At 34.3% G+C, this 20,000-nt stretch overlaps 2 protein-coding genes across 3 annotated transcripts in view; one reads left to right on the forward strand and one right to left on the reverse strand.

Annotated features, from left to right (window-relative positions):
* rigi (RNA sensor RIG-I) overlaps positions 1-9,217 on the forward strand; it is a 26,086-nt gene extending 16,869 nt beyond the window's left edge. The window contains exons 15-20 of the mRNA XM_082145551.1: positions 1,321-1,417; positions 2,657-2,827; positions 3,315-3,460; positions 3,568-3,714; positions 7,034-7,195; positions 8,572-9,217. Coding sequence (XP_082001677.1) covers positions 1,321-1,417; positions 2,657-2,827; positions 3,315-3,460; positions 3,568-3,714; positions 7,034-7,195; positions 8,572-8,724 — 876 coding nt within the window. The 3' untranslated portion in view covers positions 8,725-9,217. The remainder of the gene's footprint in view (positions 1-1,320; positions 1,418-2,656; positions 2,828-3,314; positions 3,461-3,567; positions 3,715-7,033; positions 7,196-8,571) is intronic.
* Positions 9,218-13,235: 4,018 nt separating this feature from the next.
* The window catches only part of LOC309480942 (CXXC-type zinc finger protein 4), a 7,747-nt gene continuing 982 nt past the window's right edge, over positions 13,236-20,000 (reverse strand). The window contains exons 2-3 of one of the 2 annotated variants that reach the window (XM_082145699.1): positions 17,233-18,250; positions 13,236-14,835 (exon numbers count right to left, since the gene is read on the reverse strand). In XM_082145699.1, coding sequence (XP_082001825.1) covers positions 14,788-14,835; positions 17,233-18,201 — 1,017 coding nt within the window. In that variant the 5' untranslated portion in view covers positions 18,202-18,250 and the 3' untranslated portion in view covers positions 13,236-14,787. Of the gene's footprint in view, positions 14,836-17,232; positions 19,828-20,000 lie in introns of those variants that run through there. The other variant, XM_082145700.1, reaches the window with a different exon arrangement.

Genomic DNA, 20,000 nt, shown 5'->3' on the forward strand with positions numbered 1-20,000 from the left:
GTGGCTAAAAGTGGCTAAGTTTATGCAATTGGCCCCTGTCTTGAAGAAAATTATTTGATTACTACCTTTGGTAACACTTCATTTTACAGTGTCCTTGTTAGATATGTTACACATACTTACCGTAGTAATAACAGTAAATTATGCATAATTAAATGCAACTAACCCTCAATCAAACCCTAATGCTACCCTAACCCTATAGTAAGTACATGTAGTTAATTAATATTACTCAGTACTTAGATATATAATTACACTGTAACAATGACACCTTAAAATGAAGTGTAACCCTAACTTTTCAGACTAGTCTAAGCAGTTTATGCAAATTATAATTTATGCAATTGGCCCCCTGGCCTCAGTCATGTGACTCCTGCAAATAATGGCCTGGGGCTGGTTGCATAAACTTATAATTTGCATAAACTGCTTAGACTAGTCTGAAAAGTTAGTCATCTCATTTTTTTCTTGAAGACAGGGACCAGTTGCATAAACTTAGCCACTTCGTTAAGACTGTGTCTGTAAGACAAGAGGTGATCATAATTACATGGCTAACTTTTAAGACTAGTCTAAGAAGTTTATAAGAACTGGCCACCGGTCCTAATTTTAATAAAGTCAGTTTACATAAAAAGTTAGATTTTTGTTAGTTAAAATCAACTAAGAATGAACAAAACTTGTACAGCATTTATTCATCTTAGTTAATATTAATGTCATTAAAATTAAAGGTTGTATTTGTTAACATTAGTTAATGCACTGTGAACTAACATGAACAAACAATGAACAGCTGTATTTTTATTAACTAACATTAGCAAAGATGAACTAATACAGTAACAAATGTATTGCTCATTGTTAGTTCATGTTGATTAATACATTAACTAATGTTAACTAATGAACCTTATTGTAAACCTTAGCATTACTGTAGCTTTAATAAACATGCCTTTGAAGAAAAGGTAAAACTTTACAATAAGGTTCATTAGTTGATGTATTAATGTTAACAAATACCACCTCTGATTTTAATAATGTATTAGTAAATGTCTAAATTAATATTAACTAAGATTAATAAATGCTGTAGAAACATTGTTCATTCTTAGTTGATGTTAACTAAGGTAGTTAACTAATGTTAACTAATGAACCTTATTGTAAAGTGTTCCCGAATGAAACGTTACTGGTGTGGCTCTTGAGACTGTATAATAGCAGACATATTTTAGGATATGCTTTCAGTTAAAACAGCTTAAACAAGCCTTTAGCCTGAAGCCTTTTCTGTGAAACCAGGGAAATGTGTTTCTTCTCCGAATGTGATGTCGGATTCATGTGTGTGTGTTTATATATAAGGCCATGAAGAAATGGATTGATGACACAGATTCCCTGAAGTTCCTGATGCCTGGAGTTCTGATCGGAAAAGGACGAAAATCCAACTTTACCGGCTCAGGTGGGGATTTAAACACGCACACACACACACACACACACACACACACACACACACACACACACACACACACACACACACACACACACACACACACACACACACACACACACACAGCATTCACGTGTTTCATGATTTAAAAAAAGCTTCTGCTTAAGTACTTGAAATTAGTTTTGCAGACAGATATATATGTATATTATTACTTTTTTATTATAAAAATTTTAGTTTTATAATATATATATATATATATATATACATGTATATAATATATTAAAACCAAAAAAAATTTAAATAAAAAAAATCCAGAGTGAGCAGAGCTGGAATCTCGACAAATAACATATAACATAATAAAAAACACATAAAAAAAGGCCAAACATATAATATTAAACATATTAAAAACCTCCAAAATAAAGCCAGATGGTATGTTTGAAAATGAAGAAATTAAGAGTGAAAAAATATTAGTATTGTAACCTTAGAGTTGTACTATAAAATAAAATTATTATTATTATAATACATTATAATATTTCTTATTTTTTTGTAATATTGTATTTAATATATTTTAAAATGTAATATTTAGTAATAACAGTAATTTTACAGTAGAATTATAAAAAAAAATGTATTGTCTCATTGATAAATAATAAATATTTTCTGGGCAAATTGTGCAGCCCTGAAATCAAGCCCTTTTTTGTCTTTATTAAAAATTTGCATTTTAAATCGAAATCAAATTTTTTATCATAATAATCAAAAAAATATATATATATGTCAATGTAGCTTTTATTAAGTTACTTTAGGACTTCAACTTAGTGCTGCTACAGTTCTTCTAACTCTAATTGATCGAGTGTTTAGCTTTTAATTTCTTAAACAACCATGTAGGAAGACACTTTAAAACATTACTTTCCATCAAGAGGTGCATCAATTCTTGGCCACGATCTTGTACTGACAATGCAAGAGTGAGTCTCCTCCAGCACATCACAAATACTTTCAATGAATTGAATTAGAAATAGGTGAAAATTATTTTTAATCTAACCATTCTTTCATAATTTGAGCCTGATGAATCTTAACATTGTCATCCTGAAATATGGCCATGATGTGTCTTCATACATGGCTGTTTAAGAAATGAAAAGCTAAACACTCGATCAATTAGGGTTAGAAGTGTTCCCAAACATATAACATGATAATCACTGTAGTAATGATCAAATCATTGACTTTTTCCTGTTGAAATGTGAATCATTTGTGCTACAGGAATGACTCCGACCAGTAAGAAGGGTGTTTTGGACTCTTTCAAGAGCTCAGATCAGAGTAAGATACTCATCGCCACATCAGTCGCTGACGAAGGCATCGATATCCCACAATGCAACCTGGTTCTGATGTACGAGTACGTGGGTAACGTGGTGAAGATGGTGCAAGTTCGAGGTAACAAACACGTACAGTCTTTCACACTCATATAAACACAAATACACCGATTCACTGTGTGTGTGTGTGTGTGTGTGTGTGTGTGTGTGTGTGTGTGTGTGTGTGATTGGTAGGTTTAGCGGTCGGGTTAGTGTGTGTGTGTGTGTGTGTGTGTGTGTGTGTGATGGGCAGGTTTAGGGGTAGGGTTAGTGTGTGTGTGTGTGTGTGTGTGTGTGTGTGTGTGAGGGGCAGGTTTAGGGGTAGGGTTTGTGTGTGTGTGTGTGTGTGTGTGATTGGTAGGTTTAGCGGTCGGGTTAGTGTGTGTGTGTGTGTGATTGGTAGGTTTAGCGGTCGGGTTAGTGTGTGTGTGTGTGTGTGTGTGATGGGCAGGTTTAGAGCTAGTGTAGGGCATAGAAAATACAGTTTGTCTAGTATAAAAATCATTATGCCTATGGAATGTCCTCACAATGATAGCAAAACAAACCTTTGTGTGTGTGTGTGTGTGTAGGTCGTGGTCGTGCGCAGGGCAGTCGGTGTTTCCTGATCTCCAGTAATAAGGATCGCATTATGAAGGAGAGAATGAACATGCAGAAGGAGAAAATCGTGGAGGAGGCGATTGTGGAACTGCAGAGCCGCCCGGATCTCAGTTACAAGGTTCTGCACTTTCATTGCATGTTTTAAACATCAGTGCGTCTCTGCTACGTGACGTCGAACGCTTGATCTGTGTGTGTGTGTGTGTGTGTGTGTGTGTGTGTGTTCAGGTGGACAGGTTGCAGAGAGATGATAAGGCCCGGAGGGATCACGTCAGCGCCAGTCCCGAAAAGCCCAAAAAGCAAGGCAGTTACCGGCTCCTCTGCGGAAAGTGCAAGAAGTTTGCATGCTTGAGTGACAGCCTCCGAGTCGTGCAGGTATGGCCTTCATCATTACATAAATCATAAAATAAATACATAGGGCTGCACAATAAATTGAAATAAATGTGAAATTGTGATGTGTGTGATTATCATATCACAAATGCACTGCATGAGTGAAGCGGGGAAAGTACAATTGTCTCATAACAGTACTAATATATTTCTCTTCATTTTTTATAATTAGTTAAAAATAATAAAATAAAATACTTCACCTTTAAACCACAGGCTTTTTAAACTACTTATATTGAAAAACTTAAAATCTTCAAACTTTTTAAAATACTTATCTTTAAAAAAGTAAAACTTCAAGCTTTTTAAACTACTTATCTTAAAAAACCTTAAAACCTTAAAACTTCAAGCCTTTTTAAACTTCTTATCTTTAAAAAACTTAAAACCTTCAAGCTTTTTAAACTACTTATGTTTAAAAAAAACTTAAAACCTTCAAACTTCAAACTTTTCAAACTAGTTATGTTTAAAAAAGTAAAATCTTCAAGATTTTATAACTACTTATCTTAAAAAAAACGTAAAACCTTCAAACTTCAAGCTTTTTAAATTATTTATCTTAAAAAACAAAAAAAGTCAAATTTCAAGCTTTTTAAACTACTTATCTTTAAAAAAGTAAAACTTCAAGCTTTTTAAACTACTTATCTTAAAAAAACTTAAAACCTTTAAGCTTTTTTAATTATTTATCTTAAAAAACTTAAAACCTTCAAACTTCAAGCTTTTTTAATTATTTATCTTAAAAAACTTAACCTTCAAACTTCAAACTTTTCAAACTACTTATCTTAAAAAACAAAAAAGTCAAACTTCAAGCTTTTTAAACTACTTATGTTTAAAAAAAACGTAAAACCTTCAAGCTTTTTTAATTATTTATCTTAAAAAACTAAAAAAGTCAAACTTTTAAAACTACTTATCTTAAAAAAACTTAAAACCTTCAAGCTTTTTAAACTACTTATCTTTAAAAAAAGTAAAACTTCAAGCTTTTTAAACTACTTATCTTAAAAAAACTTAAAACCTTCAAGCTTTTAAATCTACTTATCTTAAAAAAGTCAAACTTCAAGCCTTTTTAAACTTCTTATCTTTAAAAAACTTAAAACCTTCAAGCTTTTTAAACTACTTATCTTAAAAAAAGTCAAACTTCAAGCTTTTTAAACTACTTATCTTAAAAAAGAAAAAAAGTCAAACTTCAATCTTTTTTAAACTACTTATGTTTAAAAAAACTTAAAACCTTCAAACTTCAAGCTTTTTAAATTATTTATCTTAAAAAAGTCAAACTTCAAGCTTTTTAAACTACTTATCTTTAAAAAAAGTCAAACTTCAAGCTTTTTAAACTACTTATCTTAAAAAAACGTAACCTTTAAATGTCAAGCCTCTTTAAACTACTTATCTTTAAAAAACTTAAAACCTTTAAGCTTTTTAAATTATTTATCTTAAAAAACTTAAAACCTTCAAACTTCAAGCTTTTTAAATTATTTATCTTAAAAAACTTTACCTTCAAACTTCAAACTTTTCAAACTACTTATCTTAAAAAACAAAAAAAGTCAAACTTCAAGCTTTTATAACTACTTATCTTAAAAAACTTAAAAACCTTCAAGCTTTTAAACTACTTATCTTAAAAAACTTCAAACCTTTAAACTTCAAGCTTTTATAACTACTTATCTTAAAAAACTTTAAAACCTTCAAGCTTTTTAAACTACTTATCTTAAAAAAAGGTAAAACTTCAAGCTTTTTAAATTATTTATCTTTAAAAAAACTTAACCTTCAAACATCAAACTTTTTAAACTACTTATCTTAAAAAACTTCAAACCTTTAAACTTCAAGCTTTTTCAATTATTTATCTTAAAAGAACTTAAAACCTTCAAGCGTTTCAAACTACTTATCTTTAAAAAACGTAAAACCTTCAAGCATTTCAAACTACTTATCTTAAAAAAAGTCAAACTTCAAGCTGTTTTTATACTACTTATCTTAAAAGAAACTTAACCTTCAAACTTCAAGCTTTTTAAACTACTTATCTTTTTTTTTTAATTAAAACCTTCAAGCTTTTCAAACTACTTATCTTAAAAAAACTTAACCTTCAAACTTCAAGCTTTTTAAACTACTTATCTTAAAAAACTTAAAACGTTTAAACTTCAAGCTTTTCAAACTACTTATCTTAAAAAACTTAAAACCTTCAAGCTTTTTAAACTACTTATCTTAAAAAAGTCAAACTTCAAGCTTTTGAAACTACTTATGTTTAAAAAAACTTAAAACCTTCAAACTTCAAGCTTTTTAAATTATTTATCTTAAAAAAACTTAACCTTCAAACTTTTTAAACTACTTATCTTAAAAAAACTTAAAACCTTTAAACTTCAAGCTTTTCAAACTACTTATCTTAAAAAAACTTAAAACCTTCAAGCTTTTTAAACTACTTACCTTAAAAAACAATAAAAGTAAAACTTCAAGCTTTTTTAAACTACTTACCTTAAAAAAGTAAAACTTCAAGCTTTTTTTAAACTACTTACCTTAAAAAACAATAAAAGTAAAACTTCAAGCTTTTTAAACTGCTTATCTTAAAAAACTTCAAACCTTTAAACTTCAAGCTTTTTAAATTATTTATCTTAAAAGAACTTAAAACCTTCAAGCGTTTCAAACGACTTATCTTAAAAAATCTTAAAACCTGCAAGCTTTTTAAACTACTTATCTTAAAAAAGTAAAACTTCAAGTCTTTTTAAACTTCTTATCTTTAAAAACTTAAAACCTTCAAGCTTTTTAAATTATTTATCTTAAAAAAAACTTAACCTTGAAACTTGAAACTTTTCAAACTACTTATCTTAAAAAAAAAAAAGACAAACTTCAAGCTTTTTAAACTACACTTATCTTAAAAAACTTCAAACCTTTAAACTTCAAGCTTTTTGAATTATTTATCTTAAAATAACTTAAAACCTTGTTTTGTTGATTTGATGACAAAATAATCATCAAATCAAGCAGCGCTACACCTAAAATAAATAGTTTTAAAATAAAAACAACCCAATTAAAACTCCCAAAAAATTAAATACACCTGCGTGTGGTCACATATGAAGATTAACCAGCATTAACGAACCATAAACACGTGAATGTTAATTTAGTTAATTTATTAAAATATGAACTTAAAATCTCAAGTTAATATTTTATAGTAAATGTTTTATGTCAAAGGTTTTAGGCTGTTTAAGGATACACTATAACACTTTTCAGAGCCATAAAAGCTGTTTTGTGTCCCCAGTTTTACTAAGGATGTGTTGGTTTTAGGACCATCTTTCTGTTTGTGTGTCTGTCTATCATTTTTCTCATTCTCTCTTTCCCGCAGGAGTCTCATCACATCGCTCTGGATCGCTCCATGTTCGAACGCTTTACAACTGTTCCTCATAAGAAACCAAGATCCTTCTGTGGCTTCAGTAAGAACAAGAAGATGCTCTGTGGCGACTGCAAACACGACTGGGGTCTCATCGCCTCTTACCTCACCATCCAGGTAACACACCTGTGAACTCTTTCTGCTTCTGTGATCTTAGTGTCATTGAGAGAGTTTTTCTTAATATTTTGAATTAGGGTTTATTTTTTTATATTTTCTGTTTTCATTTTCATTTTTAAGCTTTACTAATTTTTGTACTTTTTGTAATTCTCAAATTCGCGTACCTCACCATCCAGGTGACTCTTTCTTCTTCTGTTATCTTACTATCATTGAGTTGCTTTTATAGTTTTTGTTAATATTTTGAATTAGGTTTTATTTTTATATTTTAAATTTTTTTGTAATATTGTAGTTTTTGGGTAGTTTTTAACATGTCTGTATATTTTTTATTAAGTTTTAGTTACTTTACTACTTTAACTGACGCTAAACTACAATCGGAACTGTTGCCTAGCTGAAATAAAATAAGTTTTAGTTATTTTTATAGTGTCATTGAGATACTATTATGTTTTTTTGTTAATATTTTGAATCAGATTTCATTTTAATTTCAATGTTTTAGTTATTTGTGTTTGTTTTAATGTGTCAGTTTAGTTTTTGAGTTTTTGTTTTTAGTTTTAGTTACTTTTGTGCTTAAACAAAAACTAATATCCAGCAAGAGATTTTCAGCAGTGTTATTATCATCAAGACTCTATTAGGCCTATAGTTTTTGTCAATATTTTGATTTAGGCTTTATTTTTGTATTTGTATCTAAATTTTTAATTTTTTTTAATTTTTATATGTTTTTAACATGTCAGTATAGTTTTAGTTACTTTAGTACTTGCAACTTACACTAAACAAAAATTAGAAATGTTGCCTAGCTGAAATAAAATAAGTTTTAGTTATTTTCATAGTATCATTGAGGTACTATTATGGTTTTTGTTAATATTTTTAATTAGGTTTTATTTTAATATTTTAATTTTGGTTTATATGTCAGTGTAGTTTTTGGTTTAAGTTTTAGTTACTTATGTACTTCAACTTCAACAAAATTAGAAATAATTAGCTAGCTGAAATAAAAGTTGTAGTTATTTTGCCCTTTTTTTATGTCTATGTAGTTTTTTAGTTAATTGTCAGTTTTAGTTTTAGTTATTTTAGTACTTGAACTTGTGATTAGAAACGATGCCTTGACAACAGCTGTTAAAGTTTTCATATTTTTATTTTATTTCAGTTAATTATTTAATTTTTTTAAGTTTATATAATTAGTTAGTATAAGTATAATTAGTATAACTTAAACTATAACCCTGATTCTAAGAAGATGAAACTGAAATAAAAAACTGTCAAGAACAGATATATTATGTAAATCTGTAAATCCCAATTGGACTCTGAGTTTAAGTGTGTTGAACTCTGATGATTCTGATGATCAGTATCGGATCATAAACGGATGAATTGTTGTGATGTGACTCCAGGATCTGCCGCTGCTGAAGATCGAGAGTTACGTGGTGCAGGATTGTGTCACTGAAGAGCAGTTTTACTTCAGGAAATGGCGTGAAGTGACATTTGCCATCCAAGAGTTCGACATGAAGGAGATCACGCCTCAAACATGGCCGCTGAGAGACTGAGGACGGCAAACACCGCATTCAAGCTTAAATCTTTCTTTTCTCACTCTAAATTTTAAGTCCAAGTAGGCTACTTTTTTAATTTGATAACCTCTGATTGTGTAATCCAGATGATATACACTGCAAAAAAATGCTTTCATTTTTGTCTAGTTTCCAGTTCAAATATCTAAAAATTCTTAAATCAAGATGCATTTACTAGAGTTCAAACAGAAACAACATTATTTTTCTGACCCCATTGGCAGATAATTTTGTTTTAACCCTTTCACGCATAGTGATCACTACAGTGGACAGCTATTAAAAAAGCATTTTCTTGAATTTGCACGGGTTTTTATGGCAAAGTTGCACATCAGCCTCTTCATTGGACCCTGGTGCATCATCCTATAAATTGCAACCAAGTGGCAAGCCTTTGTGTTTCAATTTATTCCCCCTCCAAACCAAGATGGCCAAGGTTCAGTCAGACATGCCAAGTTGCTCCGGAATATCCACCCATTCCTTCTATCCTAGGAGACTCTTGTAGGTAAAAAAAAATATTGCAGCATCAAGCAATATCTAATGAGTCATATCAAAGTAAAATTTTCCAAGTTTTGATTTTAGATTGAGAGAAAACTCTGATTAATCACATGTCCACTGTAGTGGACGTCATGCATCAACTGCTATATTTCAGCTACAGTTCATAATTATATTGTGAATATTGTTTTTGAAACTTAAAACTTAAAAACTTAATCTGCAGTGACTTTTTTACTGTAAATAAATTTATTTGTATTATTAGAATGTAATTTTCATTGACGTCGAAAAAAGTCATGTGATTACATAATGTATGACACTTGTAATGCATTACTTTATTTGTTAGATCAAAAAGTAATCTGATTAGGTAATGCATGTTATTGTAATGCATTTCCTTACTCATAATATCAAAAAGTAATCTGATTATGTAATGCATGTTACTTGTAATGCATTTCAAAAGTAATCTGATTATGTAATGCATGTTACTTGTAATGCATTTCTTTACTCATAACATCAAAAAGTAATCTGATTATGTAATGCATGTTACTTGTAATGCATTTCTTTACTCATAACATCAAAAAGTAATCTGATTATGTAATGCATGTTACTTGTAATGCATTTCTTTACTCGTTACATCAAAAAGTAATCTGATTATGTAATGCATGTTACTTGTAATGCATTTCTTTACTCGTTACATCAAAAAGTAATCTGATTATGTAATGCATGTTACTTGTAATGCATTTCTTTACTCATAACATCAAAAAGTAATCTGATTATGTAATGCATGTTACTTGTAATGCATTTCTTTACTCGTTACATCAAAAAGTAATCTGATTATGTAATGCATGTTACTTGTAATGCATTTCTTTACTCATAACATCAAAAAGTAATCTGATTATGTAATGCATGTTACTTGTAATGCATTTCTTTACTCATAACATCAAAAAGTAATCTGATTATGTAATGCATGTTATTGTAATGCGTTTCCTTACTCATAACATCAAAAAGTAATCTGATTATGTAATGCATGTTACTTGTAGTTAATTACTTGTTAGATCAAAAAGTAATCTGATTAGGTAATGCATGTTACTTGTAACACATTACTTTACTTGTAACATCAAAAAAGTAATCTGAATGCGTTATGCATGTTACTTGTAATGCGTTACCCCCAACACTGATCATTTCAGATGAGATTGGAAAAAATGTATCGCTTGGTTTTCTCAGAGGAGGGCTATGATAGAAATGTGCATGTCCATCTTGAACATAATCAGAATTATCAGCTAATAAGGGTAAATCTCCATACTCTGGTGCACTGGAGGGAGCATCTGAGTGGTTTCCACAGTTGTACCTTGACAGACTGTAGAAAATTCTGATGGAATCACATCCTCATGTTCTGATATCAAAGATATGCGAAGTGCAACTTGTATGAAGTTGTATGAAGCCTTTGCAATATTTTGCATTGGTATTTTTTGTATATATTTTATAGTTTTCACATGATTTGATATAATTGTATTGATTAGTTCGTTAAATTCACATACTTCATCTGTTTGATTATTGTCTTATTTAATACAGTATATCTTCAGTTTAAACCATAACCGCATGCTGTCCACTCAAGTGGACATCTGAAGATCTCTTTGAAAAATGTGTAAAAAAATAAAATAAAAATCAATTCTTGTTTTTCATGCCCTAAGAGCAATAAAAACACATAGGAAAAAAATGACTGAGGTTATCATAATTCATGCATGAAAGGGTTAAGCAAAAACTCACTTAATTTTTATTTATTTCCCCAGAAAACAGGACATAATGTCTTATGTAATTTTACTACTTTAGTAAATGCATCTTGATTTAAGAAATGTTAGATATTTGGACTGGAAAAATACTGGGGTCTGTTAACAACCCAACAGATCACAATCAGTCTTTGTGTTGATGTTACATGTTGAGCTTGATTGCAAATGACTTCGCTAATAAGGCACCTGTTTTTTTGTTGTTGTGTATTTTAACATTTTAATTTAAACTTGGACGGGACGATTTTCCTGGTAAATTCAACTGATTAATTAGTCATGACTATTATTATAAAATAACTGATAATGAAATTATTTGATATGAATGTGATACATTTTATGTCAACTGACGCTGATCAAAATAAAATAATTCATGTAATTAAAATATTATGGATATAATATTTGGTGAATAATAAGTATTTTATGTTAAATAATAAAAAAAAGGCCTATTTTAGGACCATTTTTGCATTGTAACCACTGATATAGATAGATAGATAGATAGATAGATAGATAGATAGATAGATAGATAGATAGATAGATAGATAGATAGATAGATAGGTAGATAGATAGATAGATAGATAGATAGATAGATAGATAGATAGATAGATAGATAGATAGATAGATAGATAGATAGATAGATAGATAGATAGATAGATCAGTGATTGTTATGTTTAAGACAATTAAACAATTTTTATATGTAATTGTCATTACGGTTATGCAAGACAACACATTTATATTATTGTTTTTTATGCATCATATGGAACTGCTCTTAAAACCTGATAGGCCTATGTAAAAATCATCATATTAGAAAGATTCACAATCATTTACGAATAAAAAAAATAAAAAAAACGTATGAACACATTATACAGTAATCAAATCTTTTGGGGGAAAAAGTGCTTAATTGCTTCTAAAAAAAATTTTTTTAATTGTCCTAAAAGTAGGATAGTTTTTTTTTTCTATAATTATCTTGAAAGATTATTTGCCCTGTGAGGTGGAAAATAGTTCAATTAAAACAATTAATGGCAGTCTATAAAGCCTCGAGTTAATGATGCTTGAAATTCCCAGCGTTCCCGTGCATCCGGAGCAGAACCTGGTGTGTGAATGTGTGAGGAATAACAGCGTTCATCAAAGCACGAGGCGTCAGTGTCACTGCTAGTGTGTGTGTGTGTGGGGGGGGGGGTTCGTGAATTTAGGACAGGTTTACAGGCAAAAACTGGCTCATGCATGGAAATATTCATGCCTTTACAGCCTTTGATTCATATATATTTATATTTATATATGTGTGTGTGTGAAGGTGTATCAAAGCAGCTTTACAGAAAATTATCCATGATGCCAACAGATTTCAATCTCGCTGTAAAGAATCTCTAAAAAAACAACCGTGTCTTTGTTCTGCTGAAATCAGTTCAGTGTTGATTCATATATTCAGTTCAATTCTATACCTTCCGGATTTATATTAAGGTTTAACACAATTATTTCTCGTTTAGTCTCCAGATGATTTGTGAGATTAATTAGTTATCATTCAATATGTTTTAGATTTGAGAAATATATGGTAGATTAGTATTTTAACATTTTAACATATTTCTTTTTTTATATGTGATTAATATGCAAGTATAGATAGATGTGTATACATATATATTATAATATTATAATATATATATTATATAGATAGATAGATATTCTGATTTATAAGTATATAGTAAGAATTTAACATAATTATTTATTATTTAATGTGATTAATATATGTATATAATAGTATTTTAGTTTTTAAATAGGGCTAGGAGAATGTGTCTTTGCCCCTTACTCTCTCTCTCACACACACACGCACACATACTCTCTCTCACACACACACGCGCACACACACTAACAGGCGAGTGTGTGATGTAAATCTCAGCCGGAGTGAAGGCATCTCAGCCCCTCCCTTATTCTAGAACACAGGACTTCATGTCATTGTAATTCATGTTGCCTAGCAACATGGGAGTCGTCATAGAGGCCCAACAATAAAGAGATGACATGTACAGTGATGTGCCGAGCGCTTTAACGCCGAGATGTGCCTCCGCCATCTTTCCCTGCTCATCTGAGCTCGAAGAATCAGAATTAGAAACGCCATTTATACGCTCTCCGAGTGACATCTTATCACGTCGCGCCGTCAGCACGTTATCTAGCCCAAATCAAGCCGTTAACCACTTAACAAAACACGTTAGTGTAAATAAAGGCAGAGCACACAGAAAGTCACAGTTCAAAAAGGATCACATTTAATCAACAAGCCATCCTAAGAGTCTCTTATTCATCAAGACAGTGAGGCGTCACAACAGCAATAAACAAAGTTATTTCTTAAAGTCTTTAGTTAAAAACAAAACACTTTTCTACCCATGCAACAGAAAGGTGTTTTAAAGGAATCGTTCACTCATTAAAAATTTACCTTTTGTCATCATTTAATCACTCTATGGATTGCTTTCTTCAGTGGAACAAGGTGTTTTTTAAAGAAAATCCCGCTCCTTTCGATCTATCCATCACGTCTTCAATTAAATAGAGCCTATTGTAGTGCACGACTACTTTAATAATGTGGTTTTTTTGTCCTTTAAGAGTTTACCTCCAAATAACCTCCACTTGTCTTCCACAGGAGAAAGCAAGTGGTTCGAATGACACAAAGGCAAGTAAATGATGAGTCAAGGTCATCATTGCACACTGAAGGTCATCGCATACTGAGTCCGAAATTTTCGCACGTTAAAAAATAAATACGACCTCACGTTGGGTCAATCATGTTTACACACTGCCTCCAAAACTTTCGTCCGACATAAAAAAATTCGGATCGGATCGGGTTTTTCGCATCCGTAGCAAAACATTCTGAGAGGTGTTTCGACAATTCAGAGCCACAGAATGACGAATACGAAAAAACGCAAACGAAAATTTCGGACTCTGTGTAAGGACCTTAAAGGGGTAGTTCACCCAAAAATGAAAATTCTGTCAGTAATTACTCTCCCTCATGTCGTTCCAAGCCCGTAAGACCTTCGTTAATCTTCGGAACACAAATCAAGATATTTTAGATAAAATCCGATGGTTCCATTGACAGCTATTTAACACTTTGAAGGCCCAGTAAGGTAGGAAAGACATCGTTAAAATAGGCCATGTGACTACAGTGGTTCAACCTTAATTTTATGAAGTGACGAGAATACTTTTTGTGCGGCAAAAAAACAAAATAGGGACTTTATTCAACAATTTCTTCTCTTGCGTATCAGTCTCCGACGCGCGTTCATGAGAGGATGTGTTTTAACGATGTCTTTCCTACCTTACTGGGCCTTCAAAGTGTTAATTACATAGCTGTCAATGGAGCCCCCCCTAAACCATCGGATTTCATCAAAAATATCTTAATTTGTGTTCCGAAAGATGAACGAAGGTCTTTCGGGTTTGGAACGACATGAGGGTGAGTAATTAATGACAGAATGTTCATTTTTAGGTGAACTACCCCTTTAAATGTTCGATTTCAGCCAGGTGAACTGTTCCTTTGAGCTCGGATGGGGACCTGATACGACTGGAATCAAGTCTCTGTTTCTCTATGCCATTGGTGTTTGTTTGAGGTGAGGTGAGACCGGAGACTGGCCCTCGACGGGGCATGTGCACCTGATGCCCCAGTGCCACAGTGAGTCCTGAGGGGAAGGGGTAGAAAGCGAGGAGTTCGGAGAGATTCCCTGATTGCGGAACCGTATGATCGGATTGTAGGCGTATGACCTACAGTTCTTCTAGTTTTGAGTCTGGTGTATGATGTGGTTTGTTGGCGAGCCCTTCAGAAGAACCAGCGGAAGGTGTCAGCGGCTCCTGCTGACGGTGCTCTCTGTGGGAAAACACAGTTTAGTTCGACATAATGACCCAGTTAATCACTGAAACCATGTGTTACACGTGTGAATAATGGTGCGAGTCACCTTCAAGATGAGAAGCAATGATTCAAAGTATTGGATCATTTAAAAATGAGAATTAAATTGGGAAACCGAACACAACAGACCCGTATGCACACCACGTTTCCGTACGCTGTGTATGTCACTATTATTGTTGGCTCTTTGATGAATTGCTTTTGTATCCAATTATGAATTTGATTTTGCAAGTCGCTTTGGATAATTATGAAACGCCAGTGGACGGTTGCATAAACTACTTAGACTAGTGTTACAAGTTAGTCATCTAATTAAGACTGGATGTAACTTTTAAAGTCCCCCTGTGGTGAAAATCAAACTTTAATGTTGTTTATATGTCTATGTGGTGTTTTTAATACGCTTTAAGACAAACCATGTGTAAGTTCATAAGTCGACACCATTGCTGAGTATTTTCTCCCTAAAACTGCAGTGAACCAAAGACAGTCTCAAAAACACGCTTTGAAATCGCTGGTGTTTCTGACGTCACAAACTACCTTGTAACCAATCAGATCAACGTGTGATCGTCAACCAGTGGATCTCTGAGCTGAGTGAGTGAGTGGAGGCGGGGCTCATTTGCATATTCATAGAACTGCGTATACTAAATGAGGCAAGGATGTCGAGTTACATTCAAGATATTTTAAGGCATGAAGACATTTTTTCAAGGAAAAAAACGTTTATATATGTAATTTTGGTGATCAAATATGAGTTTTAAGGGATTGACTACAGGCAGACTTTAACATACTGGTTATGTTTATATAACTGGCCTCTGAAAACATTTACATAATAGCCACTAGATTTTGATAAAGTTTGTAAGGATTGAACAACTGAAAGACAATCAAGAGTTTAGGTTGAGACACCAAATAGCATGTAAACTATCTGTCCAAGGGCGCAACTGTACATTCTCGTATTTTTCAAAAAGTCAGTGTCATCACTATGACTTTTGATTGATGCACTGTTATTTGACTGAGCCGCTGGTCTACTGTAGTATCACTTACTGCATATTACTCTCAAGCAACTGTCTTGAACATCTAGTTTACTTGCTAGGCGTTCCTGTAGCTCAAACAGTGGAGCATGGCGTTGGCATTTGGTGCCCTTGGATAAAGCATCTGCTAAAAGCTTAAATGTAATGTTTTCAAACAGTTCCTAGAACCTCCTCAGCACTGCACATTTGAGATGTTTTCCTTAAAGTTCCCCTGTAGTCAATAATTTGATCCCCATCTTTGATCACTAAAATTACATATTTAAACGTTTTTTCCTTGAAAAAAAATGTCTTCATGCCTTAAAATAGCTTGCATGCAACTCGACACCCTTGCCTCATTTAGTATACCCCGCCTCCACTCACTCACTCACTCACTCAGCTCAGAGATCCACTGGTTGACGATTACTACGTTGATCTGATTGGTTACAAGGTAGTTTGTGACGTCAGAAACACCAGCGATTTCAAAGCGTGTTTTTGAGACCGTCTTTGGTTCACTGCAGTTTTAAGGAGAAAATACTCAGCAATGCTGTCGACTTATGAATTTACACATGCTTAGTCTTAAAGTATATTAAAAACACCACATAGACATATAAAGAACATTAAAAGCTGGATTTTCAACACAGGGGGACTTTGATTGTTATTAAATGGAGACATCCCAAATGTGCAGTGCTGAGGAACGAACACTAAATTAACAGTATCGTCCAATGCTGATATAGTGTGAACGAGCCTTTAAACTCTTCCTGTCTAAAGGTGCACTTACATTTCCCATTGTTCAGGCAATTTGCACATGCGAAATCCAGTCATTTCAATAGGAATTCATGTGATTGCCAATTTTGCATGAGGGAGAAAAATTTCCACATGCAGATTTTAGGACACAATAGAGCTTTTTGCCTGTGAAATTTCAGCAGAACAGGTTTCACGCAGAACAAGATCTGATGGTGCTGGACTGGTTTGTGATGGTCTGATCTTGATTCTAGTGAGTGGTGTTAGCAGGTTGTGTGAATAGATTAAGCCGTCTTTGTATTATTACAGCAAACTTACAACGTGTTGCCTCATCTCTCAGCCCTCAATGTGTGTGTGTGAGAGAGCGATGAAGTGTGTGCTTGAGTGCAAGGGCATTTTTCCAGCATAAGAGGGCTCAAGCCATCACACACACACACACACATACACACACACATTAATGCACGATGGTTAATTATGGCCGCTTGTGCCAAGACTGGGCTCCACTCCAAACCCCCCACCACATCATTCCCAATTAAACAGCCCACTTCAATAGACCTCGCAGCATATGTGTGAGTGAGTGAGTGTGTGTGTGTGTGTATGTGTGTGTGTGTGTGAATCCCACCTCCATCGTGCTACCCGGCTTCTTCTTGAGTTCTTCGCACTTTCTGAACTTGCAGATCTGATGACCCGTCTTTCTGTTCCGACAGGAGCTGCACACGCCGCAGTTAATGAGCCTCCTGCAGGGGGCGCAGACGCCACACCGCTTGCGTTTACGCTTAGCCGCTCCGCTACCATTGCTGTTCCCGCTGCTGCAACTCCCGTTAGCGTTCCCGTTCAGAGCCGCGGGCGAGCCGGAGCAAGACGAGCCGCTGTGCTGGCAGTCCGCTGCCACGTTAGCGATCTGAAACGCGCTGTCTGACATCGTAACCCCGGATGACCCTGCACCGGAGTGAAGCGTCGTCATGACGATGACCCCTGGCGGTAACGACAGCCCCCCCAAAGGGGGCATCCCTCCGAACGTCCCGCCTCGATCCGCCTCCCCGGGCGGCCCCGATGGCGGGCACTTCAGTCGGTTCATGCACTCGGCACCCGTTACGGGGAGACCGCGGCACTGCTCCGCGGACAGCGGCGACAGGAAGTTGTCACCCATCGAGAGGGCGGAGTCTTGTGGAATGTGTTTGGCGGACATGTGCACGTTCACCGGCTCCGCCCTTGACATGCCTGTCCGATGCGTGTGAGGTCCGTTTACGTTAACCGTGGCAGGCTTTCGCCCCCATAGCATGGCGTTGTCACACGGCCAGGGTGGCATCGCGGATAAGCGTGCTGATGGGAATAGGGGCGTGGCGATTCGTGCGATTTTCGCGGTTTGGGGAAACGGCGTGGCGCCGGCGGCCGTGCTGTTCTTATAGAAGGTGGCGAACGAGCGGTAACGCTCCATCTGCGCGCTGTAGTCCAACACCGGGTTCATGCACGAGTCGATCTGAAGAGGAAAGTCCCGTCCGGGGGTGGGGTTGTAGTTGTGGGTGTGGCCGTGGGCGTGGCCATGAGCGTGTGGAGTTTCCATGCACACACTACTGCTCATGTTCGCCATCAGAGCAAAACAAACACGCACTAATGCCCAACCATCCACGGCAGTGGTCCTGTGGAGGAAAAAGGTGGAGGTGAACAGAGATGTTCGTCAACTGAAGGTAAACGGAACATTTGTTATATGTTTTAAAGGTGCAGTGTGTAATTTTTAGCAGCATCTAGTGGTGAGATTGCGAATTGCAACCAACAGAAGTTACGGTGGCCGACAGGAAGTGATGTCGTCGTCTGAGACAGCAGAGAGTAGCCAGTTAAGCAATGAGGTTTCTTTACAAAGATTAATTTATCAATTAGCAATCACCATCGCACACCTGGTGAGGTGAAAGACCAAATGAGTAAAAAAAATTATAAAAAACACACAAAGGATAGTGTGCGGGATTTCCTTGTTTTTTTTTCAAAGATTAATTGAGAAATTATATCTACTTAATTATTCAGTAAAACGATGTTAATGCGAATATTATTGTTACTTGTTCATCATTGTGTCAGTGTTTTATTCACTGACTTTAGCTAGCTTCTTTACACGAAGAACAACATAGTGACGAAACGCGTTTGTCCGTTCAGGGCCACTGCAGAAACATGTCGATGTAAGCGGACCCGCGGTGTGTGTAGAGAGAAAACACTCATTCTAAGGTAATAAAGACATAACGGTTCATTATGTAAGGTCTTTACACACCACTGAAAACATAGTTATGTATATGATATTGCATTTCTGTCAACAGATCCTCATAAATATTACACAATGCACCTTTAAAATGCACATGAAATCATAATTTACTTTTTTGGGAATATTGCAGTATTTATTGTGAGTTATTTATCCATGCACATCATTTTGTTAAATTAATGTGCCTCGTAATCTTTAATCTAAATATCTTCCCCCTTCCCAGCAACATCTCTTCTCTTCTCTGATGATGAGGGTGGGGCAACCTGTCAGTCACATGAGATCAACCAATAGCAAACCACCACCATCCTATCAATTCCCCTCAGACAAAATTAAAAATAATTTTCTCTTGGATATACGTCACAACAGGGAAGAAAAGACTATCACAACTTTCATTTCATGCTGACTTTAATAGTTTCTTCTCATTTCTAAAATTATTATATATTTTTTACATTCATTGAAAAAATGTATTGACAGGAAATATAGAATATGTAGTCAAATCCTAAAGGATGCATACAAAATAGCTTAATGGATATTTTAAAAGTAATAAAAAAAAATAAAAAAATAATAAGAGTCAAATAAAAAAGATCCTAAACTAAAATTATGAAGAAAAATGAATAAATAAAGAAATAAAGAAAATTAGTTTATCCGATTTAATCTTATTGTATTTTTAGTGGATTTGAGATTAATTCTCCATTACGTTCCAAGTATAACAGATTTTTTTATTTTTTTTACTGTACACATGAGATTCAGTCAAATTCAGATTAAAACGCAGTTCAGATAAACAGCAACTGCTTTGTATGCATTTATGTACATTTCTTATGCATATGCATGACATAATTTAGAGCATTATATCCAACACCATCAGGTCTGCCTTTAAATTTGTTGTTGTCTTAATTAGAGGAACAAAAGCAATAGCGATAATAAGCCGTGCAGAAGAAAGTTACCGTGTCAAAATGAGTGTGTGTGTGTGTTTATGTGGAAGAGAAAGAGAGAGATGCTCCCACCCCCCCAACACCCCCCCCCCCCCCCGCTACCGTCGCCTCGAGCATCAATTACGGTAATTACTCTCCGCCTGCTGCGGCACCGGCGCGCGGATCAGAGGTCATTAAGGGCGCGAGACCGCTGGACACTACGGTGCAATTAAA

The sequence above is a fragment of the Leuciscus leuciscus genome, assembly GCF_965113295.1.
Source record: "Leuciscus leuciscus genome assembly, chromosome: 18".
Classification (NCBI taxonomy): domain Eukaryota; kingdom Metazoa; phylum Chordata; class Actinopteri; order Cypriniformes; family Leuciscidae; genus Leuciscus; species Leuciscus leuciscus.